We start from the raw sequence: 27,517 nt of genomic DNA on the forward strand, positions 1-27,517 counted from the left end.
TGGCGCATAGAGTCAAATAGACCATAAAGCAGAGTTTTTTTGGGGGGGGGCGGGCTTACTGTGATGGACAGCTCGTTGCCAGAGGGAGCCGTATCAGGCGTCTCTACTTCACTCCTCTGCATTTTAAACAGAGGCGAGTAATCACTACTCGGCGACTTATTTTTCATGATGCTTTGAACTTTGCTAGTCCACATTCTGGTGGGACCAGCGAGGGCTCAAGTGTAGAAATGAACAAGAGAACGCAAACAGCTATGGAAAAAAACGTCTAGTTCTGTCTGACCATACGGAGAGCATAAATATAAATGCATCAACAGAATTGTGACACCTCTTCTCAAGCGTGTATGAGCACACGTGTGCATGTATGTGTTTAAACTACATGCAGCATCGTTGCCCAACAGATGGCTTCGTGTGAACATGTTTTATTGGTGTTGATTTCAAATGTGCCATGAATGAAAGTAATCTCATTCACAGTTTAATGGATGCGTTATGGAAGGAGAAGCAATAAAGGCGGGGCGTCGGGAGAAGCCCAGGTTCTTTGAATGCAAATGGAGCCTCTGGCATTCAGATGTGAATTACATACACAGAAAACAAACTGATATTGTCTTTTTTTTTTTATTACATCAAACATATGTAATGGAAAAAGAAAAAACATTTGCAGCAATGGATCTGACAAGGAAAGCAATTCATTATTCAAACCTTTTTTTTTTATTTTGGCCCAAATTTTTTTTACCTAACTTTGTGGTTTTGCCTGAGGCTAAATGTGTCTGTCACTGTAGTTTGGTTCCCTGAACTTGGCATAAAACATGGCATAAAAATGAAATGCGGAAAGTTTAAAATGTTTAAATATTTAAAAAGCATGGTAATGGCATTGGATTAGTTACTTGACGTAAAACATGCCTCTTAAACGATCTTTTTTGTGTCCATAACCATAACAAATTCACAGACTAATGCCGTGTTCACACCAAACGCGACGCGAATAATTTGCGCCACCAGATTGCACACAAAGTCAATGCACAAACGCGACAAATCGCGAAGACGCAAAATGATTTCTTCCATCGTCAAAAAAGATCGCTCTTCTCACGTCGAGAAGCGACGGATATAAGCCACGCCCCCTTTGTCGCGGCGCAAAAATGAGCGTCGTGTTTGGTGTGAACACGGCATAAACCGTAGAAGAAGCACACCGGGGGTACCCAACATTATATTTCCACAATCCCACAGAATATCTATTTTAATTACTCATGATGATTTTGCCTCTGAGGCGGGTTGGGGGGGGCATGTCGGGCCTATAGTCAAGACGGGGGGAACCTCATTATTTCCAAGGCTGCGCTCCTCTCTTGCCTTTAATGCAGCGTTAGTGTCAGGAAGGGTGGCAGTCACAAATGCTGGAGGGAGAGCAGCTTCATGTATTAATGAACAACGAGGCTGGAGGTATGCGTCAAAGCTAAACTGGTGAACTGTTGGTCGGGGGCAATGGGAGCTAGGAATAGAAAGACCGGTCTTTCGGCCATTTAATATCACAGAGGCTATTAATGGACTTCTCATAGATGGACTCTCCTGGCATGTTAGAAAAGTCTTACCGGTTGGAAAACACATATTGGCAGAATATTGCTACTTGCCAGAATATTGCTTTTTGCCAGAATTGCGTCAGTTTTGCGTCACAACAGTGAGTCACCCGTCCATTAGAAACAGGGAGTGTGCGGTGTGTTTGCCCTTACCTGTGGGCATTGTGCATCGCCGAGCAATAAATCATAAATGCACAAACTCCATCTCTTTCCAGGTCAACAGCTTAAGGTCTATTAATGTCACGTCTCCCGACGCTCCTCAATCACTTTGCTATTCCCCTGTTTATTTAAGGCAATTAAGAGTCGGCAAGTGCAGCTGTTTTCTGAACCACTGGTTTACATGACCAGTATTTATGGCACGCTGTATCGCAACGCCATGACTGAATGGGCTGGGCTGGTTCATGTTGTATTCCAAAAAAATCTTTGGGTGGATGCGAAGAGAGTACCGGATTCAGAACGTTATAACAAAACAGATTTAATAAAAAGTAAATGGTGATAGAGTATATACAAGAGTGCACAGATCACAGTGTCCACAGACCACACATTAAAATGATCGGTGTAATACTTTTGCTATTACAGATCAGCGTATTGGGTGTCGTCGCCTCTCATTGGCTTAGCTTTACAACGTGCAATTGGTTATAAGTTTAACAGAGGCGGCGGCAACAAGCATTTGTGTTGGTCTAGCGTTGGTACCTGAGCACGACTACCTGGTGCGGCCCCCATTTTGATTAAACTGTGAGCTTCATCTTGATTTCACATTGCTGGCATACCGACAACATTTCCTAAACTAACTGTGACTTTCCCCCATGTCACAAATACACATTTTCATAAGGCTCACTTCTTTTATTGTTCATATGCCTTCTTAAGTATCATATTTTACACAGATGTGTGTAAGTGTAAGGCAAAGTAAATTGATATAAATCTACGGTCACTTAGTCTTTAAACAATAAGTCCAGAACGTCACCTTTAACCTGCCAAGCTGTGTACTGCACATATCACAGGTGGTGGAAGGCTTTTAAAAAGTTCCCCTTAAGTCCTGAGCTGGTCTGTGTGCATTGAGTTAGCACTGAAGTCCTGCTTGCATTAGCTGATTGGCTTATCGGGGGCTACATTGTTAGCTTCTTGGAGGGGTGGGGGGGATCCCTGGGGTGGGTTAGGAAGGAAAAGTTGTTGATGGCCGAGCTGTGAGGGTTCGGTTTTGCCGGACCCAAGCGCAGACAAGGCGAGGCAGGGTGGGTGGAGGAAAAGAGATTATTTAACTGATAAGATTGTAGAGAGGTGTGCAGGCGGAGCGGTGAGGTGGCGTGAGCGGCGGCGGCTCAGGTGGAGTGCAGGTACGGAAATCCTGGCCACGTGATTGAAGGCAGGTGCTGGAGATGAGGTGCAGGTGTGGAGATGATTGCCAGTTGCCGGAAGCCACAAACACACACACACAAGGGACAAAACAAGGAAAAGTCAAAAAAGGACACGAGTCAAAAAAGGACACGAGAATTAGCTCTGTAGCAAACAAGTTTATGATCTTTACACATTTTGTTCAGCAAGGTAATCTTCACAAAGGATTTCTCAAGGCTGAATAATATCAGTAAAAGAAAAAAGCTAACGTTGAGACTGTAAACGGACAAAACCAGCATCATGACTGCGAGAACAGGAAGGCAGACTTGTCAGTGTGATGACATTTGTGTGGTCTCATTTAGCCACTTGTTAGCACTTAAATGCTTCAAAGTCCATAAGATGGGTAAATACTGACAGATTTGACATCTCAGAAGAAAACGTTCAAATATCTTCAGCTTGAGCCGACAGCATTTGTTCTACAGTAGCCCCGAATAGACAATCTAACCTCTTCCAATGGCAACGGTAGAATCATTCACACTCGACCTTTTAGTGTCTATGACTGAAATGCTTTTTTTTGCTAATCCTGCTTTTCCCATCTCACTCATCTCCTGTTCTCTTGAAACCTGAGTCTAACAACATACATGCACAACTTTACCGTGTGGTATGAGAAACAGAGTCACATATATGTAACCAGAAGGTAAACGGTGAATGAAAGAAACACATAACAAGCCGTTCTTTCAAGGTTATTAGAGGAGCTTTGCTCCTGCTAGATTTTTACTCTGGATTCCTTGCTTTAGCTTCGTTCTTTGCTTTTGTATTGGCACCACCTCGATGTTACACAATCCCCTTTACCAGCCCGTGTTGTACTGTACGGTTGCACATTTATAGCAGGGTGCATGCTGGCGGCTCAGAGGACCTGCACAGGCATCTGTGAGCTTCCCAGAAATCTTTTTTTTTTTTTCCTGTGTCCCTGAAGTAATTTATCTATATCTTCACAGAAGCATGTTCCAGCTGTATTTCTCCTTCCCGAGTCGGCTGACTTTCGACCGTGGTGGCCATCAGCCAACTATCGATCCGTCAGCTAGAGTTTACGCTAAATCTCCCTCATCCATCTGGGATAATCCGTACATCTCTATTGAAATGGAGTGACCAAAAAGCAGTAGTTAGTCGGTATGGTATGGATGCCGCAGAGATACTATACTGTACTATAAACTATGTGCTGCTGACAGGTAATGGGAAAGCAGGAGACTGGAGAGAATACAAATACTGCATCGACTGGTTGGGAGAAGAAGAGTTGGGGGAGACAGCGAGAGAGGGGAACTCAGCGGTGTGTTTGGCAATATAATCAGTGTTGCATGCGGACAACCACTGCGTCTTGCACCCATTTGTCAGTTCTTTCTGCTACATGCGGCCAACATTTTGACCAACAACCTTTTAGAATCACACACAGGATTATTCATTCATTCGGTTCTCATTGTGAGCCGGTAAAAGCATTTTCTGTAGAGATTTGAAATAACAGGACCTTGGAAATTTATAAATATAGTTTATTTGAATAGATACTAGTTGATGATCAAAGGTCACTATGACTTGTCAAAACACCTTTTCAGCCATGACTCGAGAATTGACATGCTTAATATGAGCATTTCACACAAAAGTCTAAGAGCATGAAATTATGACATTTTGAACAGCCGTGGATAGGAACTGCAACTTAACTGGTCGGCAGAGGCATACAACCGCAACGCAGTAATTCAAGTTGATTAGACACATGCGGTGTGGTAATTGGAAATTGATTACTTGTACTTCTGAGTCAAGTGCTTTCAGGAGTGAATTAATAGGTAACAAACACATACAAGATTAAAATGACCTGCTTATGAGACATGGACATTGGGGAAAAAAAATCTAATAACTAATAATAAAAAAAGAGAACATTTACTTACTTGGTAAATTGATGTGAAAATATGTTTTATTTCTACTGTCAATAGCAGCCTGGAAGAGAAACTAACACTGGGATTTGTTTTCTCTTTTTTTGTTGAGTGGCACACTCACTAATTAATCTCTGTCAGGAGCTCAACAAAATGAAACACTGTAGTTCACAACTGCTGTGACAATGTTGCTTGGATTTGAAGTGGCCATAAGCCTACCCTGCTGCGGGGTAAACAACGGGGCTTCAGGATATTTAGTGGTCACAAGGACTACAGTGAAAGGTTTTTCATTAAAGGAATAACGCTTTCAAATAGCTCTCGCTGTCCAATGTAATATACAAATATGACGCACAGTAAACCTTCCTCCAGTTTAATTTACTTCTGGAGTAAAAAGCCTCGATGCATAACTGCAACTATTACTGAAACAATTCTAATTCTGCAGCTCCAGATGCTGCACAGGGCTCGCTGTTGATTACTTTGTTGCTCACCCTTTGCTCTGCTGTGTCACATGTCTCACTCACGCAAGAAGTGGAGAGACCGTGATGTCTGCCCACCAGGTAGCACAGTCGTGATTTCAAAGACAGCCATGAGCCGTGACCACCGCCAGATTTTGGGATGCACCCGAGTCTCCCACTGTCACGAGCAACCCATCCCAATACCAGTTGTTTTTCTGCCATGTCTTGATTGCATCGTTCACTTGCTTTCCAAAGAAACATCCTTCCAAACCTAGGGCTTCCCTCTGGAAAGCTGTATTTTAAATACATTTCTTTAGATTTAAAGGGGACATATCATTAAAAAAACAACAACTGCAGACTTGATAAGACTTGCAAATGAACCTCTCTCTCTCTCTCTCTCTCTCTCTCTCTCTCTCTCTCTCTCTCTCTCTCTCTCTCTCTCTCTCTCTCTCTCTCTCTCTCTCTCTGGACTCCTGGATCTAGCGTTTGATTGGTGTCAAGAAACATTCAAAGAGTTGCTAACAGAGGACATTTTGAAAAACTATGAAGCTACTGCTACTTAAAGGGGTCATATCATTATATCATTCTACTTCTACAGGGCTTAATAAGATGACCCAAGCAGTCTTTGTGTGGACTCTCCAGATCAGAAATATGATTCAACAACCTATTGAGATACAGGCTCATTAGAATATGCCGCATATATATATATATATATATATATATATATATATATATATATATATATATATATATATATATATATATATATATGCTGTATCTCCACCCACGGCTTGAGAACTTTGCAAACGTGCACCGTATTTTTCTTGCAATCCAATCAAAGCAGACTGGGCTTTTACCCGGAGGGGGACTTGAAGAGATGGACGCTAAAATGGAGCAGACGGAGGGAGAATACCAGTACATTGGGAAAATAATGTGCTTTTTGAACATTAAAGCACGTGAACATGCTCTTGTAGAAACACAAAACACAAGCATGAACCTGAAGATAAGCATATTTCCCCTTTACAAGTAGTTTGCGGACTAGAGTCGTTCACCCCTGCTGACTAAAACCCTTTCACTCTCCCGTTATTAACTGCATGTCAGCAGTTAGTATCACTTTTCTTGTTTTACCTAGAATTGGCATCTGCAACACTTTCCAATTTATATAGAGAAACTATGAGCCTCTGTGACTGTCTCCTTGTTTCCAGTGCTTTCCTGTATTCCCTTATTTCCTTTGAAACAGCTTGAAAAATGCCTATTCCGTGAGTGGGCCTTTGTAGTGCTCCGACACAGGCTGCCAAACAGAAGAGGAGGCTCATAGAACAGGGAATTCAGATGTTCATCCTCGTTCCTCTCCGAGACCCTCAGAGGAGATGTTGGTATGCAGAAATAAAGATGGCATCATTGTCATTTCTCCATGAATCAGAGCAAACACGTCTGGTCTGTTCACTGTATTAATGACCCTAGTTCTTGCCTAATTGCTTTCCCAGTGTGTAAATGTCAAGCACTAAGCAAATACAAATGACACATTTGCGCGTGTTGCCTCAAGAGCAGTGTAATGTGCAAATGAGCTGCAGAGGGATGCAACAAGTTGTCCTCAGAACCTCGGTATCCGTCTGGAAATCAGTCCTCTTTAAGATCTATTTCTGAGCTCTTAATGATCTGACTCTTACAATCTTACAAAGTTTTCTTTTCTTTCTTCTACATTTGATTTATATCTGGACTTTGCTTGAGTTGCACGGCCTATCCGAACCATTTCACAAATGAACCCCACAAACGACACAAACTCTTCACAGTGGTACGTACACAATCCTCTACCAGAGCTGTTTACGTCTCTTCAAAAATCTAAGATGGTGACGGCCAAAACGCCAAACTGAACAGCCTGGGTATGAGAACAGGCTGGTTGCCTCACACCTCCACACATCCTTTTAAGATATAAAAGTAAGCAATACATAATGTGTGACGCTTTAAGATCCATAATGTGCAGAGTTTTTTTTCCAGAACTGCAACGCTCCTTGCCAACTTTGAGCGCTCAATTCTTACGGGGAGGTTTCCAATCAAAGGTTGCGGTCTCAAACCACACTCAGAAGTGTTATTTTAATATAATCTTTCTACGTTAACGTTCTCTGTCATCACTTATAGACATGTAAATAACCGATCATAAAATTACCAAACCCCTGCAAGTTGTTCGGAGCTATTACTTGCAGCGTGTCTCTGGCGATGGCAATGTGAGTCTGTCTCTGGGACCGCCGCTTTGGTCCAGTCTTAAACATCTCAAGATCGCCCTGATGTTTGGTACAGATAACCCCGGTGCCCAGAGGGCGAATCCTCATGACTTGACTGCTCCTCTGAGGTTTTCTGTACCACGGCCAGATGAAATCCTTAACATCTCTCTCTACATCTACTGGATGTATTTTAACCAAATCCTGTACAGACGTTCTTGGTTCCAAGAGGAAAACCACCACAGCGATTCAGGTGTTGTGTATAAAACCCTCAACTATGGGGCAGATTGTCATAAATGTTATCACATACATTCACCCTTAACTTTTCCTTGAGTGCCATCCTTTTGATTCACTTTTTGAGTTGTTCTGGTGAGTCGCTATCGGTGGTTCTCTAAGCTGCAGTAAACAAACTTATGTTGCAAAGCAGAAAACGCCTCAATATTTGGATGTGTGAGAACATAAAATCTGACTGGAAACCAGTCTGCTACTTTTATAAGCAACTATGTATTTTTCAATAGAAATACTGGTGTGACTCGTCCTCTATTGTATCAGACATGGTGTTGAGTAGCTTAGGGTCACCATCAGATTTTCATTGGACGAGTCTAAAGAGCCTGTGTGAACTATTTGTCTTGTATTACTCATTCCTTGACAGTATTTAGCTTAAAGGTAGATTCATAAAGAGAAATTCTGAAGGTTTATGGCTGTAATAGCATACTTCAAAACCGTAGAATGACTTTTGAGTCTATTCAAACTGTACTCTGGGCTGTGTGTGTGTGTGAAAGATGGCGGTTCTTTTGCTGCGACAAAGAAGTCATCAATGGCCTGCCTGCAGGTGCAATGGCCACAGTCCTCTCTCTTCCTCCTGAAGAATCCCTCGTCCCTTTTTTCCCCTATTTCTGCCCATGAAATGCGGGCACTGTTTTATCAAGCTTCAGCCCTGGAGCTGTAAAAAAAAAATCAATACAGTGAGAGCTCTTACAGACAGGCAGTAAATCATGAAAATTAATACTCTTAAATCTGAGTTAATCCGACGCAGCAGCTACTGAGGAAGGACTAGAAACCACAAGTGGAGGAACAGGTGTTTTGGTGCTCGCGACACATCGTCAGTAACTTCAACAAAAAGTAGGAGAATTGTATCCGGGTTATGTATGATGTGTAGCGTGGACACGGTGGAAGTAGTCCAACATCCAAAGCAAACCCTACTGCTCCGTAGTAAGAATAGCTCTGACCCGCACATGTGCATGTTTGTGGCATGTGATCTCGCGGTTACGGTACTTACACCACCGCTACGCTGCAGGGGCCGGCAGGTCAGGAGCCGTTGTTGTGTGATACGCCCACACACGCTCCTCCACTCGAAAAGCTTTCTGCATTAGAAAACATTCACATGCAGGAAGAGGAGGCTTGTGTGGCTCTCGGGATGAAAACACATGCAGCTGTTTCAAAAGTCGTTTTGCACACTCCGTGGTGTTTTAGCAACATGTGTCCAGTGAATTCTTCTACACGTCTTCCCATCTCACTTTACAAGGACCATGACATACTGGCACATGTGGCTCATACCCTCATACGATGGTTTGTATATGAGATCTTACATGAAGTTGTTAATCATTTGTCAAACAAACCTTTCAAAATAAACTTCCTGCTTTACAGGAAACCATTTGGTTAGGTTGTGGTTTTCCTTATAGTAACTATGAAAGTGGGGCTACTTGGGTATGGAAGTTACGGGACAAACAAATCAAGATTGACTTCTGATTCCACACGGGACACATACAGTGGTCTTCTGGGTGAAAGTCCTGTGTTTTTGGACCCACGCATCCACCACAGAGTTTGTCGTTCTTTATGCTTCCTGGTTCACGATTACCCTGATTGTCTTTATGAATTGATTTTGTGGGATATGTACATTTACAGCGCCTTACTTTTTAATTTGAGAGGCACCAGGGGGCTGCTGGGATACCAATAAGCAAGAATACTATATTTGTTTGTTAAAGATATATATTTTATTCATGGGATTTTATCTATGGAAGCCAACAAATGGGGCTAACTGGATACGTATGGAGAAAAGTGTTTCTATACATCCCCATCCTTGGTTAAGGAGCATTGGGCTGCCCTGTGAGGCGCCTGGAGAGCCACCAGGGGTTGTGTGTCTTGCTCAGGGACACTTCGACATAGGGATCGAACCGGCTTCCTTGTGGTAACGTTTGCCAGAGTGTTTGGAGCCAGCCAGAGCTTTCTTGAAATGAAGGAGCAGTTGACATTTATCAGAGCAGTCCGTCTCTACAAATTAATTAAATTGTTTGAAAATATCATCTGTGAAGAAAGGCTGACAGTGCTGCTTTTAAAACGGTCAACCTTTAGGAGTTTCTCCGTGTGATACGGAGCACATTTTACAGCTATGGTCCTGAGATGATGTTGCAGAAAAGCACTGATTAGTATTCTCCCTCATCCATTGTGTCCGTTTCATTTGATTATGAAACAGATGATATGGAATGAACTAATGCATAAGAGCTCGAGGCAATAGAGCTAGATTTTGGTCAGATGAAAGTAGTCAAGTACTAACCAAGTCCTGTACTGTTTTCCCCCAAATCAAAAATAGCAGCTGATTGGCAGCCGGGTTGGTTTCGTGGTTCCTTTCTGGCTGGCTGGCTGAATCACTCAGCCTTGAAGCTGTAGCCATGCCACATTTATCCTCCGAGAGAGAGAGACAGACTGTCGGGGAATCCTCCGCTGTCCTCCCCTCGTGCACACACACTCAGGCTGAGTGCTCTGGCTGCCTGTCAGCAGGGTTTCAGGAGGGATGGCCGCTGTGAAATGGCCCCTACAGTCACATTTTAAAAAAAATACCAAAGGGAAAGCAGGACTCTCTGTAACCAAATCCCTCAATCCTATTATTTATTAAACCAGGCACTTTGAAGAAATCACAGCTTTAGTATAGATTTTTTTTTTTTTTTTTTACAGTCAGCTGTTGGGGTCTTTAGGGCCACCACAATGCAGTTACAACATCTGGATTCATGTCCCGCCCTTCATCACACTGGTGTGGTAGAAGTGACGTGATATGACCGGGCTAACTGTTCCTTAGACCAGTGGTTATAGATATGTCTGCTTATGTAATAGGTCTCCCATCCAGATTATGCCATGCACACTGCTGTAACCTCATAGTGCCTATTTTATAATCTGACCATCCATCACGACCTCTGACACGCCTCTCAAAAACACAGACAATCTGTCGGGCTTGATTTATGTAGAAATTTGGAGCACTAAATCTGAGTATAAGCCCATGTAAGGTTTGCCAACAGTAAGGCGGGGAAAATATATCATTGTGATGGTCCTGGGAATGGTCTTTGGAGGTTTGCGTCAAAGGATCATGCCAGCATTTGTTTTAGCTTCACAATTACAAAAAATCTGCTATAATGAAAAAAACAAATTCTACCCATTTTTTAAAAATAATTCGCCCCAGGAGAGAGATGTCCTGCTCGCGGCTGCAGCTACAATCCAGTCAGCACAAACGTCAGCATCACAAGTCATTAAGGGGCTGGAGGAGCCCCGGGTCTGACCTGTGTAAAGGCAGCGTCAGAACGTTTTCTGATCCACAGGAGAACCGAGGGCAGTTCCCCCCCCGGGTCAGAACTCTGAGGCTGCCGTTCACACTGGCCAGTTCAAACTAACTAGTTCAAACTAACTAGTTCAGACTAACTAGTTCAAACTGGCTGCTAACAGCCGATACATGTCCCGGAGCTGTTGCACAGTACTCCGGTGAAGCAGCCTCCGGGTTCAGAGTGCAAGTTCTTTTTTTTTGTTTCCGCCTCTTTGGACGCAGTCCAATATAATAAACCGACAAAATACAAACACACTAGGAACGTATCAATCACAAGACACATTCATTTTTTTTTAAATGTAATGTTTTGAACTAATATATTGACAAGATCTTACAGGTTACACCTTGATACAGCTGGGCATTGACGGCACCAGGCTGTTGTTTGCCGGGTTGACTACCGATGTTCATGCTAATGAAGGAAGATGTGTTGTGTTTGGGTACACGGACAACACTCAGCTGAATACATTCATTGTTGGTTTTGGTATTTTTATGGCTCTTGATGGCCATTAAAAATGTTTAGAATATCGTCAGCCTTCACCTTTTAGTCTCACCAACGTCTTGGTGAAAGTTTTTACAGCCCTCGGTTGGTTACTTGAACACCTCGGCTGTAATAAGTTACCGAATAAACCAGAGCGGGGCCGGGGTTCCTCCTTTACCAACAACAGTAATAAAAATGAAAGTAGTCCCAGAAGCTCGACCAACAACAGAAAGCAGCGGCGCTGCACTTAAAATAAAACACCACCAGTACGATGAGTAAGAAGACCAACACGAACACGCTGAATGTAAAAAAATACAAAATCAACAGTCGCTCTCTTCTCACGCTGCAATCTATTCACATAAATGAATACTCGCTGGAGTTCAGAGCCACGATGAGGAAGATGTTTAAGTGCAAAGTAGCAAGAGAGAGAAAAAGAGTCACCACCAAGTGAATCTACAAGATGAGGACATGCGTTTCCTCTTTTAAAATAACTGGGACACTGTTCCTGAGGGTGTAAACAACACACACACACACACACACACACACACACACACACACACACACACACACACACGCAGAGAGGAGAAACAGCTCCATACCTGAAAACACCTTTCGCATTTTCTCTTTCTGTGTGTAACTCTGCCTTATTTCTTTTTGTGGCGGGGGTGTGCACTTCAATAGATTTGTGTATGTGTGTGTGTGTGTGTGTGTGTGTGTGTTTGTGTGTGAGGCATGCCTGCCTGTCAGCTCGTTGCACAGGGCAGACTGCTGGTTTTCCCTGACAAGAAATGACTAGCCAATCTAGAAAAAAATTCTGGCCGCCTTGACACCAATCTGGCACCAATTTACGGATCAACAGCAGTGAATGCAGAGACACACACACACGTACAGAGACACACACACACATACACGCACACACACTGAGATGTACGTGCAAACCCATTGATCGAGGTGTGGGTGGCCGTGCTTGGTTTGTGTGTTTTGCTCTCCTACAATGTAAGTTTCTTTGTACTTAGTGAGTATGAGCAACACATGTATTTTCCTCTCCTGGAGGCTTTACAATGTTCTTCAATGTTTTATTCCAAACACTTAAGATGTTTGCTTTCAGGGCGTGGTTTGTTTAATTAACTACCCCAATGAACCCTTTGAGTACCAGTTTAGGCTGGTGCTTGTTAACCGTTTTTCATTGAGGCTTCAAAACCCATCAAAACCCACCCATCAAGTAATCAGGAAGTGAACCACTGCAAGATTTCAGCAGCAAAAATTGTGAAAAAAATTCCACATTTTTGAATATTACACTTTACTAGAAACTGTCGTCACTGAGGCGGCAGTTGAATGGGACATGTGGGGTTTTTGTACTGTTGGCAACAGCATCGAGTTGCCCTTTAACTTTCATTAAATCCACATCAAGACAAGTCCATAGACTGTATACTGGACGTCACACATTTGTTTGTGGGCTACCGTTTCAGGCCGTCGCCATCTTGTCTTTAAGTGACACGAGAGGGTGGAGCTAAGTGTAACATCATCTAAAAAAACACACTTTGAAAGCGTTTAAATTGGAAAACAAAATTACGGACAACTCCCAGACTGGACAACGCTGCGTAGTCGACATGATAATCTAAAGGTAGCCCCGTCCTAAAGCATCCCCTACATTATGGTCTGTTTGACTCTAAATGGACATTTCCTAAAATGAACATCATGCTGTATTGAAGAAGACTTGGAACAAAAAAAATTCAGACATAAACTCATGTTTACAATGTTTACTGAGGGAATACGTCAAGAAAGAAGTAAAATCATTTTCTCGTAGACTTCTATAGAGGAGTCGCCCCCTGATGGACATGAGAGAGAATGCAGGTTGAAGGCGCTTCAGCGTCGGCTTCACTTCATCAGCATGCCCCAGATTTGTCTTCCACTGAGAATAGCAACACCTCTGTAACATTTCTAAACATTGTGTGTGTGTGTGTGTGTGTGTGTGTGTGTGTGTGTGTGTGTGTGTGTGTGTGTGTGTGTGTGTTCCAGGGGAGATGCCCTGGACCAGTTTTAAAGGCTTCGGGGAATCTTTATTGAACACTTAAGTGCTTCTGGTGGACAAATACCTTAAAGGTGTTAGTGCTTTTTATCACCCTGACGGTAAAACATTCTGTTCATCTCTCGGGTTTAAATGGAAGCATTGCAACCACCGCATGTTACGGTGACCATTTGCAAATAGTCTGATAAGAATGCATTAAAATGAAGTCGTATATCACTCGGTACATTTTCAGCAGGGCTTTGGAGTGCAGACTGCTGGCTTCCGGCTCCGTGACTGCAGATATGACAGTTTTCATTATCGGTAGAGACGTTTTACTTCATTTTTCAGTAAAGTAGACGGAGTGCAAAGGTATGACAATTCGCCATATCTGTATCCAGATAACATGATGGAAAATACAGCACAAAACGTCACGAAATCGCACTGGCTGGTCTCATCCGGAGGAAATAATGCAGCTTGAACCGTAGCTATCCCATTTAATGACTATGTGTGTTATCCAAATTTTGACGTGGAAGTATAAAGACCCAACGGCGGGTTGGGAGTGGGGGAATGAAAGGGTCCAACAAATTGCTCCCCGTTGCTGTGTCCACGGTGTATTGAGCAAAAGTGCTTTGGATAAAAGCAACTTACGCTTTTTTTACCATTTGAAACAGCAATTGTTCAGCAGGAGACGGCTGTTTCGTAACTAAATATGAATTTATTGGTCGCACAACTTGGGTACTTCTGTTACGGCACTTCTAACCCAAACCACAATCTTCTCCTAAAACCTAACTAAGTACTTTAGTTGCCTAAACCAAGTTTATTTTGAAAGACCGTATGCATGTATTGAGCGGACATTGACAACGGGCTTTCGTAAGAAAACACATGAACAATGATGAGAAGGTTTTTGTAACACATCATACAAACTGTTGCGTGACGATACGTTAAATTGCGAAAAGATACAATTGTAAAAAAACAACAACCATGAATTAAGTAACTATATTCATGTTATAATATAATCATTATTGCAATAATTGATGTTGTGGTGCTGCTGTCTGTCCCGCCACCTCCAACTGCAACAATCCTTTCACCAAGTCATTCATGACACGTGCTATTATTTGCCTCCATCAAGTTGGAGCTAATAATTAGCTTCGGCTCGTCCGGTGCAACATTTGAGTCACGTGGTGAAGGCGGCAGATCCGAGTGTCAGACAAAGAGCAAAGTCACAGATTGTTTCTTTGACATTTTGACTTTGAGTCTCCTGGATAACATTGTTTATGACGCCTCTCCTTTTTATTGCCGTCATACTGGAACGTTCATAAAAAACGTTCCCCTTGGAGCACTCCCTGAATCATTTTTCAGCTTGTGAGGAAACCAGCGTTTGTTATTGCCATACTATTTCTATAAACAATAGGTTGGAGAAATGTTCTATTTTGTCCTCATATTTTTATTCTCATAATCAGCACATAAACCATGCAGCCACGTCATATATATTCTAATCATTTAAGGTAAAAAAGCAACGATATGAGACTGAAACTGTACACGACTGTGCACACAACTCATCCAGCTGTTTCCCCCGTGACTCCCTTCATCTGGCCGCTGTCTCCTCTTCCTCCTCTGGGTTTGATAATCAGACTGCTGGCGCATCGCCGCCGACGTGACTCTTATACATATGAGAGCGGCTCAGCTTTGTGAATGCAGCTCAGCGTTCTGGAGGTTGACCTTTTTCCACGGATTAATAGGTTTTATACTGGCAGCATTAATAAACAATTTCTTGGTTTCAACAGTTGGGGTGTAGCGAGCAGTCGCTCTGCATACTAATGCAGACGCACACACACGCACGAGCCTCCTGTCACCTTCTATTAGGCGGTCATGCTCTGCAATCACGACACCCATTTTTTTTTTTTAAATGTATCTCCAAAGGGATGTTTGTTTCAGAGTGACTCTCTTTGCTCTCTTGTCTTTTAAAGCCTGTTCACTCCTTTTTTTTTTTCATTTCAAACTCCCACTCTCTCCATCTGTCTCTGCCTCTCTTTTTTGTGTGTGTAATTTTACTTTTTATCGAAATCCTCCCAGGATCTGCTCTCCCCCTCAACCGCTCTCCTCTGCCTCCACGCGGTCGTCGATTGTTCATCTCACCCTTTATTTCCGTCGCTGTCTCTTTTAGCCCCGGCGAGCGGGGGAATGATTATGTGGTGGCCGAGCGTTTTTTTTTTTTGGCCCCTCGCGCCGTCTGAGGCCAAGGTCAATTATGGCCGTCGTGTGTGGAGCGCAGGGACTAGAGGGTAGGAGGGGAGGGGGGGGGGGGGGGGGCGGGTTGAGGTTTGGAGCGGGAAGAAAATCAACTGTTTGGCTGGCGAAAAAAAAAGATTTGATTTGGGAAAAGAGTGTCTGCGTCTGAGACTCTCTCTCTTTTTTCTTCTTCTTCTTTGCTGCCGCCCGTGTTTGTCACATGTCGGGGGTGGAATTAAAGGGCAAACAACTTCCTGTCTCATTTGTGTGTCTCGACACGTGGGGATGCTCCGTCGACATTGACACGCCGGCGCCTAATTAGAATACTACGGCAAACAGCGTCGGCCGCTCGCGCGCCTAACCATTTCTGACACATTAATGAAGCGTCTTTGATCACAAATGGGGAAGATCTTCCAAAGGAGAGAATCGTGTGATGAGATAAAGGAAGAGCGCCGTGAAAAGAATTTGGCTTGTCATTTAAATTTAACACGCCGGGAAATCAGGGATGCAACTTTTTTGCGCCCCGATACAGACACCGACGCCTCAAGTTTGAGCGCCGGTCCGAACCGAGCACCGATCAGATACCAGGGTTTGCTCAATCTAAAGATGGCTGGCTCGACTTAATCGTTGTTCTCCTAGCTTTGAAAAACAAAATGCAACAAATAGACATTACAATCATGGCATCCGATACCAGATGGGACCGACGTCACGATAACTGATCCGGCTGTTTTGACTGAATTTGACCAATACGGTGTGTCTGCATCGGTGCATCTCTACTTGGATCGACCGTTTTCTGAAGTGGGCCGCTCCGATTCTTTACATCAAACTGATTAGCGTGACTGACAGGTCGAGCATCGCGCCACAAACAACCCGCCTCCGCTTGCGTCGCCTTCCGTAAACAAACTTTGTGCGCGTCTGAGTGAAGGCGTTGTGATTAGCCACAATTATGGCCTCGGCAGCCGCCCGTGTGATCGGTGTGACTCGGGGGCTGTTTTGCGAGTGCACGGCGAGTAATCAGCGTCGGCGCGTACCTGGACGGAGAAGGGGGAAAAAAAAAAAGCATAATTAATTACCTCATTGAGGTGAATCAGGGAACCGTGAAGGGAGGAAAAAAAATAACAGTTTGGCTTTTAATCGGCTCAGCAACAGAGTTTGGCTTCGGCTTGCTAAGAGCATGTTCCTTCGGGAGAACAAAGGCCGTTAAAGAATGAAGGCGAGCAATTAAGACGTTTGTTGTGTGCTGCGGGCTGGAAATTATAATTCTCCACTTCTATGTGTGCATATTTATGTATTTAGTATCTTTTTCAGTCACCTGTCCGGACAGGAGCCATCATTTCCCCGTTTTTTTCCCCCTGACAACTCGGACATAATAAGCAGCCATTCAATAAACTGCATGCCGCTGACACTCAATAAATCTTAATGTGAACGATTAAAAAGAATAACGATGGGGTTGAGCCCGTGCGTCGTCCAGCGGGAGTGTTTATTTATATGACATTTAACATGCCAGACGGCCTCGCGCTCTGGGTTTCATCATTTCATATCAGTTTTTTATTGCTTCGGTCTGCTGCACGTCTGCACCATCAATGTCTCTGCCCAGCTGCTACGGAAGCCGCATTCATAGTTTTCATCCTAATCCCTTTCATTGGCCCCCGGAATAGCCAAGTTAAGTTGATTCGCTCGCGTAATGGCAAGACAATGGGGGAATTCCCGCCACATATCTCACATTCATCGCCACTCTGACCTCTCAGTGCCTCCGCCGGCGGACTTTCCCCTCTCACTGTTATTGCGGGCGCGAGTGACATCTCAGTCGATTCTGTTATTTATGCACCGTTTTTTTTTTTTTTTTTGGCGCCTCCACACTTGGGAATGCCCACGAGTGCTCAATCAAGGGTAGAGAGGACACTTACAAATACAGCCGGGTGCTCCTCGGGATCGTTACGGTTCATCCCAAGTGTCTCTCGGCTCCTTCCTGCTCAGCTCTGCTTTTCAGCGGATAACCTCCCGACAGGAGTGGTGCTCCAAAAAGGATAATTACTGCATAATCACGGCGCACTGTCGCCTCGTGCTCGGAGCATTTAACTCATACGGGACATCATCAGCTACAACACAGGAGATATATAAAGTAAGTCAGAAGAAGTCAAAGTTTGTTGAAACTTACCCTTCATGATGATTAGGTCATTGGCGTCATTGGCGTCATTGGCGTCATTGGCGTATGATGTAACTCAAGAATTCATGCGCTTATTCTGACAATTTCACAGGATGTAAGAAGTGATGGACATTTCGGACAGATATGGATGAATGGTTGGATTCCCATGAAAACACGTATAGACACGTCTTACCTTACATGGCAGCAGAATTTTCTTTTCCATGTAGTTCAGACCAATCAACGCTCAATGAAGCGTGTGACGAGATGAGGAGGTGCTGATCGACAGAGAGTACGTCCAATCAGCTGTCAAGTATTGTTTCTGAACAGTTCTGAGCACGAACTGCAATAAGATATTAAGATAACGAGGGAAATTGTTGTGCAGCTGCAGTACGACCAAACAATCTCACCGTGATTGACGAGCAGATACCTGCAAACCTAATGACGTGCCCATCAGCCTTGCACATCTTAAGACGTGGTAAACATCCCACCGGCTGAACACCAGCATGTTAACATTGTCACTGTGAGCATGTGCAGGCGTCATGTGCACTGGTCATGTTTCGGCGGTTGTGTGGGCCTCACACGACCGCGAGCCTGGCTACATACTAGTCATGTCAATGTCAAGACATCTACACACAGGCTGCAGCCATATCTTTTCGCATAATCCCCTTTCAGATTTACCCTCATCGTTCATGCACAGCTGAATCAAAAAGGTGGAATTTCCCCCTCCAAAGTAATCTGTTTTTCTTCAGAAGTAATTTAGGTTGGGACATCAATGAAATCATCCTACATGATCTAAATTCTGCTTGTTAGTCGCAAAGCAAATTAAAGTATTCCTTATTTTGTGTCCCCGGAGAAGCCTCCAGACTCTCACACTGAGAACCCCGGCAGTACGGGGCGAATCGGAGGATTTTTTTACATTTACTGGCCACGTTTCCCAGATTCGTTAAGAAGCTCTTAAGCCCTAAGAGCTTCTTAGGAGCACTGTAAAAGAAGTATGTGTTTCATTCTTAGCTTAAGAAGATCTTTCACTAACAAGGAAATGTAAGATCAGCCTGACCCAGTCTTAACAGCAGAAGACAGTTAAGAACCCGTCTGGGAAACACCCTTATCTTAGCGCTCCTTCTTAGCCGAACCCTTCTTAAGAGCCTCCTTAAGTCCTTAAGAACGATCGAAATTGGGAAACGCAGCCACTGTCATTAGCTCCGTGAGCTAGCTCAGTGCGAACTGCTCACAACGGATGCGGTGAAACTCTCCATCGTGACGAGTGTGAGTTGATTCACACCGGCCCGATGAGTGCCTTTATCTTTAGGGCGGGACAGCGCGGTATAGCGCCCTTTATTACCCTTGTGGTTTGGAGATGAACAGGCGAGACGCGGCGTATCGGCGTTGCCATATTGAGGTGTAAAAGGATGGATGAGTCACTTGCTTAGTTCCATCATTATTCCCACGAGGTTCAGAAGGCAACCATAGACACACTGCTGATGAAGGACAGAGTGTTTGGAAGGGAGGATCCCATTTGGGGGTTTTACCAATTAAAATAAACTGTTTGAGGAACAGGGTGTTGCTGGTGTTTCCAGGTGGAAGGGTCAGTGCCCAACAATATACGCTTTCTGCCGGGAACACAAGCTAATGGACTAAACGAGGGCTCTCACATCTCATGTCAAGGTTGAGGGCCAAGGTGGGAATGAGCGCTGCATTTCATCCGAGCAGGTCATTAGGCTGGACTTGAGACACGATTAGAGCGAGATGGACTCTGCGGCGCTAATCCCTTTCAGTCAATTTCACCTGGCGAGGCAGTTTCTGCAGTATTACTACTTACATTGTGAGCATGGAATGAAGGTGACCGCCCCATAGCAGTTTGAATATGAATTATGAATCTGACATCTGTTTCATTCTTACGTAACGTGAACTGTGAATTATTAATCGGAGTCCACTGGAATGTGTTCCTTTCAAGTCAAATCTTCCAGGTATTGTTTTTTTTGAGGGAGGTTGGAGGGGGAGGGGGGGGGGTTCAACCTGTTGTTAACAAAACAACCCGGTGCTTGTGTCTGTCTCTGCAGGAACTCTTTACAGCGGAGTGCAAGTTCAAAGAGTCGGTGTTCGAGAACTACTATGTGATCTACTCGTCCATGTTGTACAGACAACAGGAGTCGGGGAGGGCTTGGTTCCTAGGGCTCAATAAAGACGGCCAAGCCATGAAGGGGAACCGGGTGAAAAAAACCAAACCAGCTGCTCACTTCCTGCCCAAGCCATTAGAAGGTACGTACCGCGAGAGCCCCCGAGCAGCCAGATCAGATGAGGACATTTTACACAGAGGTTTAGGGATGTGAAGAACACATTTCTAATATGGAAGCATAGCTCACCTCTAGAACTCCTTTTTGGTTTTATTTAAAATATTTATCTCTTCTATTTTTAGTATTTTTGCCCCCCCACCCCACCCCAAGACATGACTGGTCACTAAGAAAATAAGCCAATAGGGAAAAGTAAAATACATGTAGTGTATTTGTGAAAAACAATTACATTATAAAATAGATTTAAAAAAATATTTAAAAAAAATAACTATCAAATAGCTATGAATTGAAAAGATTGACCTTCATTCAGATTAATACAGGCATTGTACCCCTCCCTACTGCCAAATTTGTATTAACCCGCAAGTGAAAATAGTCCAGACAAATGCTCTATTTCCTCCTGTGTGAGTATAATTTCCTAAGAACCACAGTGCCCAGCTATATCAGGAAATTACTGAGCCTTTTTTAAATTGGGTTTAACCTTTTCACAGGATTTGTTGACATTAAGAAAAATATTGAATATCACCAGCTTCGAGATGTGCAAGGTGCACAACTTTGCCCAACAGATGGATTTGTCCTATTTATTTATTTTTGCCCTTGAGGCAAACAACCCTGAAGCTATCTGCTTGGGCAGTTTCTGCTTGCTTTTAAGGGCTTGATTTGAATAATTATTTCATAATAGTGTAAACAAAAATAGCATCAGTAAAGCAGAATAAAAACATAGCTTAACAAGCTTTCAATATGGATTCACTGAGAGACGAAAGGAGCAACATTTCCTTCACATTTTCTCTTTACTTTTTGGTGCCTGATGAAGTTTTATCAGCTGTCAACATTGCAAGAGACCTCGTTACTGTAAACAGTGGAGTCGGGAAACATTACGCATCGTTGGAGACACAATTAAATCCTGATGCATTTGGGTGAAAAACGGTGTAAAAAAAAAAACAAGACCACTCGTTCCATCACCAGACAGATGCCCTACTCTACAAGGCCCGCTCCTATGGTGATGGTACCGCCATGTCATCCATTGACATTCTTGTAATTATGCGTATCGCTGATTTTGCCTCCTTCAGTGCACGGTACACAGTGCAGGACGACGTGCTGAGAGTCCGGCAGATGCCACCATCACTCGTTAGTCGACCAGCCTGATTGCTTCCCGGCCATTCAATGCGCGAAATCAAGCTGAAGTGTCCCGTCAAGACCGCTGTGGTCTAGCGGCTGCAGAGTGCAGAATAATGAGGCCCTTTTTTTTGCCGCTGTTTTGTTGAAAAGCATTTGCTCGGATTAAGAATCAGCCCTGATGGAGACAGAAGCAGGTCAGGACGCCCATGGGTAAAGAAAATTCTTTCCCCCCCACGTCTATAAATTGCAAGACGTCTTCTTTGAAGGTTTTAAGAAATTTATGCCTGTGTAAGAACCTTTGAAAAAGTACACAACAACAAATATTGTGTGGGGAAAGAACTGGTTTTGAGACAGTTCAGCTCAAAAAGTGCAGCGGGGATCTTCTCGCTAACGGCTTTGCTCTTTTATTTTGTCTCTCCTCTCTTCTTTTTCGCATGTTCCCGGCCCCGTCCAGTCGCCATGTACAGAGAGCCATCGTTGCACGACGTTGGAGAGACGGCGCCCAAGGCGGCGGCGCCCCCCAGTAAAAGCACAAGTGAGCCGGCGGTGATGAACGGAGGTAAACCCGTGAGCAAGCCCGACAAGCCCGCCACATAGCCCCCGCACCCGACCCGTGCCCAGCGCGTGCGTGCGTGTGTGTGTGTGCACGCGGAGGCCGGAAGGTGTGTGTGAGGGGGAGGACTAGACACGTGACTCCAGACTAGACTCCAGAACCCTCTTTTCTTCTGTGGACCCGACCCAGGCGAGAAAATAAAGAAGCACCCTTCCCCTTTTCTTCTCTCGCTCCTCTTTCTCCAGCCTCGCCCGCCCTCTCCCCCTCCTCCTCCCCCTCTCCCCCTCCCTTTTTCTCCGGGCCGGTCCTCCACATGGACACATGGACAGCGAGGCGGCTGAGTTTCTCCAGCACACGGGAGAGGAGGGGGGAGGGGAAAGGAGGGTTTGGGGGAGAAAAGAGGACCTCTGATCATGGAATGCCTTTAGATTCCCCTTAAAAGCCCGTGTGAATGCGGAGTGCTTTCACGGCCACGCTCGTGGCGCTCGACGGTTCGTTCAAGAAAACCCTCCCCCCTCAAACACCCAACCACCCCACTCTCTCTCTTTCTCTCTTTGTCTCTCTCTCTCTCTCTCTCTGTCTCTCTCTCTCCGCTCCCTTGCTGCAGCAGAGTCTGTGTACCTCCAGATCTATTTTCTATACCACAGTTCACCAGCTATGTTCTGGGATAGAGACTGTATAGATAGAGCAAATATTTGGACTGTCGTCCTCTATTTTTTACGAGTACGTCCCCTTCCTCCTCCTCCTCTTCCTCCTCTTCTCCCCTTTTCCCTCTCTTTCTATCTCTTGCCGCACTTCCCTCTTTGTCAAGTAACCTAGAAAAGATAAAAACGTTTTGCAGGGGGAGTTGTGTGATTTTCTAAGAAACCCGATCAAACAGATGTGGCAACATACACACAAAAATAAAATTCCAATTTTTGTCTTGCACACACACACACACACACACACACAGGCACAGAAAACACACACACACACACACACAAAGTTTGTGGAGGGGGAAAAATCGGAGATGTTGCCTGTTCTTTTTTGTGTGTATGTTTTTATTTTTATTTTTTTACAGCTGATAGAAACACACTGGAGGCTGGCAGAGAGCTCCTGCAATCATAGTTGATGAAGTGCTAATTACCGCCACTGCAATCAATGCGAGGAGCTCCCTACACACATACAAACACACACGCATGCGCGCGCGTTTCTCAACAAATGTGTGTGTGTGTGTGTGGGGGCGGTAGAGCGCTGTAAGGAATGGTGTATACATATCACTATCTAAGTCCCACCAGCGGATTCAGTTCCGCCTTCTCTGGTAAATAAAAAAAAAAGCTGAAGTCTATTTTTCTTTAATCTCATTTCAGAGCGTGGGCTCTAGGAATATCTCTAGGCCTTGTGGGCCTCTGTCCCTCACTCACTGACTTCTTTGGACTACGAGGCAAAGGCTCGTGGCTTTGACCCAGATGGTCGACGACTGCAGCACTGGCAGCCATCTTATGGCAGCGTCTACTCGAAAAAAAGAAAAAAAAAAGCCAGAAAAACAACATGGCTGAAAAACCAGTAGGCGACATTTATACTGGCTGCATCCCTATTTGGTTCGGCAAAACCTAAAGCATGGGCAAAGGTTAATGTTGTGTTCTCTCTTCTTGCAGCAGTTATACGAGAGATGGCTTATATTGTAACATTTTCACTGTATAAAATTTAGGGAAAATGGATATTAAGAATCATAACTTTTTTTAAATGACTAGATATTGTTATTATTATTATTATTATTATGATTATTATTACTACTACGAGAGGATTTGTCTCCTAGCTCAGCATGCAGAGTCCAGTACCGATCATCTTGGCCTATCACGTGCCTGTTTGGACCTCGATTTCCCCCCCGGCATGCAAAAACAGGTTCCCAGGCCCCGTCACGGGGCCCCCGAAGGTGCCTAACCCACCCGATACATCCGTGTAGAGGACACGTAGCATTGTCCAACCGACAAGCCACACTCAGACGTGCTCAACTCTGAAAACGACCAAAGTCTTTTGTTCCTCCATCATCCCAGGAATACGAAAACCGGTTCTTTGCAGAAGAAAACAAATCCCGACTCCACCCGTCCAAGCTTTCACTGTGACTGCGTTTGTTTCCGTGCGACAGGATCAACTCGAAGAGGTCTTTGCCTGATGTCATTTTTAGAGACGTGCGTATACCTTGAATTAATCACGTGCATGCATTTTCTACGAGGAGCGAGGTCCGGCTTACCGCTCTTGGATCGGAGCACGTAAGCCGATGGGAGCGCCGGCGTCGGGTGTCGGGGAGCGGCGTGCCGGCGGGGCTGCAGCGCGCTCGCAGCGGGAACCCGGAGGGGAAACCCCGCTGTTTTTTTTTGTTGGGTTTTTTTGCATCTTCATCACGACTGTTAGCGGTTTATCAAAGCTCCGTCCGAATCGATCAATTTATACCGTCCGTCTTGCTTTTTTTCCCCTCCCCTCCGAATAGTTTTGTTAGAAACTAGATTGTTGCTGCTGTGTGCGTGCTGCTAACACTTCAATTTTATATAAAGAAGTTGATTTGGTGAATATGATTTTATTGGGTTTTTGTTTCTTGTTACAGCACATCGAAGCACATTAGTTGGACTACTTATCTGTACAAAGCTGTTACATGGCATACGATGCACACACACATACACAAAACACACACACACACACACACACAGGAGCTGGAAACCACTGTAGTTGTATTTGGGGCTGATGTTCTGTCCTCATTACAGCCAATCATCCTCCACTCTTACAAACTCTACATGCTGGGCTGGCTGCTGCTCCAGCCTTGCTGTCCAGATAACTGGCTCCTCCGAGGCTGACTTTATTTTTGTAAATGCCCGGTGTGTAAATGTGCATCTCCGTTTTGGATCTGTGTAGCCACCATTTGTTTTCTCCAATTTTTGTTTTTGTTTTTTCGAAATTGCTTTCTCGTATACGGGTCGTGCGTGATGTCGTCTCCTGATACCGCTCACGTTTGATTTGCCCCTCCCCCCTCAATCTCTTTTCAGATATGTCACAAGAATATTCTAGCAAAGTTAGCGTCTCCGTTTCCGACCTCTTGTTTTGTACATTGTCCCATCTATTGCACGGGGAGAGGATGGCATCGACGAACTGCATGTAGTAGGCTGTGTCTATCGAGAACTGTTGGTATGTACCGCTAATTTTACATACATATATGCAACAAGTTTGTCTACACTATACAGTTTGTGTTGGTTGTATACGCACATACAACATATTGACTAGAATATTTATACAAAAAGGTGTACTGTAATGTCAGTAACATACTTAATGCAATATAGCGTGCAGTATATTATTGCACCTGTCACTTTCGATGGGACAAAGAAAAAAGCGGAGGGGTTTGGCTAGTTTGAGCATGGAAAAAAAAGAAGAAAAAAAAAAAAAAGGCCAAAGTAGAATTTACATTAAATTTCCTTTGTGACTTCTCACCGGCCCTGTTTTCAAGTGGTGACTGAGCTCTTGTGTCAATGCAGCTCTCATCCCCTGATGCCACCTTTTTGAAGTGACATGGACATCCAGCATGCCACAGCGGAACTATGTATGCCCTCTCTTTGTTTCCTCCACGTAGAAATTGAAACTTGTTGAACGTTGTGTGTGTGTGTGTGTGTGCGCTGAGTGGGAAATGTCCACCACACATATATACCTCCGGTACAGTGTGGCTTTCATCGGCAAGATTGTTTGGTTGAAGAAGAATAGGCACTGTTCAAATGATTTATTTTCAACAACAACAACAAAAAAATTATATATATAAATATATATATACCATTGCAAGTATGCCCATTGGAGTTATGTCATGTTATGAGAGATTTGTAACCATGTATGATTAAGGTCTTCGCATTGTTTTCCATGCAAAATGTTGTGTCATGCGGCACATTTAATGTTTTATTATTAAAAAAAAGAAATAAAAACTTCAAACTGTAACCTCACAGAGTGAATTTTCTGTCCAATTGTGGAGCGACACACACCGCTCCGTACCGGTTAAGATCTAACACAACTCTTTTCCCCTTTCCAACATTTGGATTCGTCTTCCTATCATGTGTCGCCATATGGAATATGCAAGCATTCCTACATTAGGAGAAGAAAAAAAATAGAAAAGAAGAAATATACAAAGCTGTTTTGGAAACAAATTTTTACATGGTAATATGTTTCTTTCACACCTACAATAAGGATCACTTGTAACCAGTACAATAAAAGAATGAATGCTGTTAGTGATATGCAGAACTACATCCAGGTCTAGCTTCCTCCTCTCCTCCCTCCCGTGGTTTTGTCCTGGCTGTGGTGTTTTTTTGTTTTTTTTTACCAGCCTGGTCGTGACAATCAGCGGCGTTCCTGGTCGCTGTGGGCAGCCGGGCCTCTCTCTCGTCTCTCAACGCCCGGCGTCCTCTCTTCCCCTCCTCCCCCTTCAGTACTCTGCTCCAACCCAGATTTCGCAGGCGTTCCCCGTCCAGCCGTCCCAGCACTCGCAGTTGCCGCAGTTGCACAACCCATTCCCTGCGAGGGCAATGTGAGAAGAGAAGCTGTGAATTAAGAGCTGCGCCATCATGCCTGACCTTTAACAAGGTTCCTCTTTTCACACCCCTCTTCTCTGGGTGCAGCGCTCTGCCGGGGTGGGTGTGGACGGAGGCTGACTTCGCTGCTCGGGACGGTTTTGCGGTTTCACACTGCTTGCGCCCACACAGCAGAGGAGCGAAAACGCTGGTTTAATTACGAGCGGAAAAGAAGCCAGACATTCAACCACATTTACACAAAGCTCCCTTATCCCAAAAGCCTTCAGTAAACTGCGGTGGAAAGAAATGTTTCTCGCCATCATGTATGTAGACGTAGTCCCCCGTTGGTTTGTGGGCTGCAGTTTTCAGCCTGGAGTTTAGCATTTCAGCCGCCGCCAGCTTCCTCCCCATCAACCTCATAATAAATCATTTGAAGGCGACCAAATTGTTACAATTAACTGTAATGAACTGAAAACACTGGAAGTTCTAAGAAGAAACCACGGAAAGCTCCCAGACCGGACGCCGCCGCGGTCGCGACCTGTCAATCTCCAGCTAGCTCCGCCTTAAAGCATCCTCTGCTTTATGGTCTATTTGACTGTAAATGGAGCATCATTTACTAAAGGATCATGCTTTTATCATGCAATTTTTTTGTTTAAACCGGAGGAGTCGCCCCCTGCTGGCCATTAGAGAGAACGCAGGTTTAAGGCACTGCAGCGTTGGCTTGACTTTTCCAAACCGGAGGTAAATGCATGGTTAACATTTGTTTTTTAAACGTTATGTTCAGTAGCAAAGGAAGAAATAAGAAGTATGAGGTAGAAGCTCGGCGTGGAATGAGGACTGTACTACATCTGACTTCAACACTCCTGCGATCGATCCATAAGTATCTTAAAACCCACCAATGAGGGAGCCGGTTCAGCTACACCATCATATTGTTTTGAGAATCACTGACAAGCGACTTACACATTGATTTATGTATGAGGGTGTTTTTATTTAGGTATATAAACCCTGCTCTGAATGGGTTATAACCTCGTAGCCCATCAAGCTCCCTGAGCTGTCAGACAGAGGATGCTGAGATTAGGAGGAGGACTCCTTCTGGCCTC

The 27,517-nt window shown here is 44.3% G+C and overlaps 2 protein-coding genes across 5 annotated transcripts in view; one reads left to right on the forward strand and one right to left on the reverse strand.

Annotated features, from left to right (window-relative positions):
* fgf14 (fibroblast growth factor 14) overlaps positions 1-25,866 on the forward strand; it is a 101,678-nt gene extending 75,812 nt beyond the window's left edge. For all 3 annotated transcript variants that reach the window (XM_068572160.1, XM_068572161.1, XM_068572163.1), the window contains exons 4-5: positions 20,001-20,199; positions 21,802-25,866. In XM_068572160.1, the coding sequence (XP_068428261.1) occupies positions 20,001-20,199; positions 21,802-21,944 (342 nt within the window). In that variant the 3' untranslated portion in view covers positions 21,945-25,866. The remainder of the gene's footprint in view (positions 1-20,000; positions 20,200-21,801) is intronic.
* The window catches only part of itgbl1 (integrin, beta-like 1), a 48,434-nt gene continuing 46,321 nt past the window's right edge, over positions 25,405-27,517 (reverse strand). For both annotated transcript variants that reach the window (XM_068572159.1, XM_068572158.1), the window contains exon 11: positions 25,405-26,421. In XM_068572159.1, the coding sequence (XP_068428260.1) occupies positions 26,333-26,421 (89 nt within the window). In that variant the 3' untranslated portion in view covers positions 25,405-26,332. The remainder of the gene's footprint in view (positions 26,422-27,517) is intronic.

Source organism: Clinocottus analis, unplaced genomic scaffold (assembly GCF_023055335.1).
Source record: "Clinocottus analis isolate CAN_PGR_092001 unplaced genomic scaffold, fCliAna1.0.p SCAF_12, whole genome shotgun sequence".
NCBI lineage: Eukaryota > Metazoa > Chordata > Actinopteri > Perciformes > Cottidae > Clinocottus > Clinocottus analis.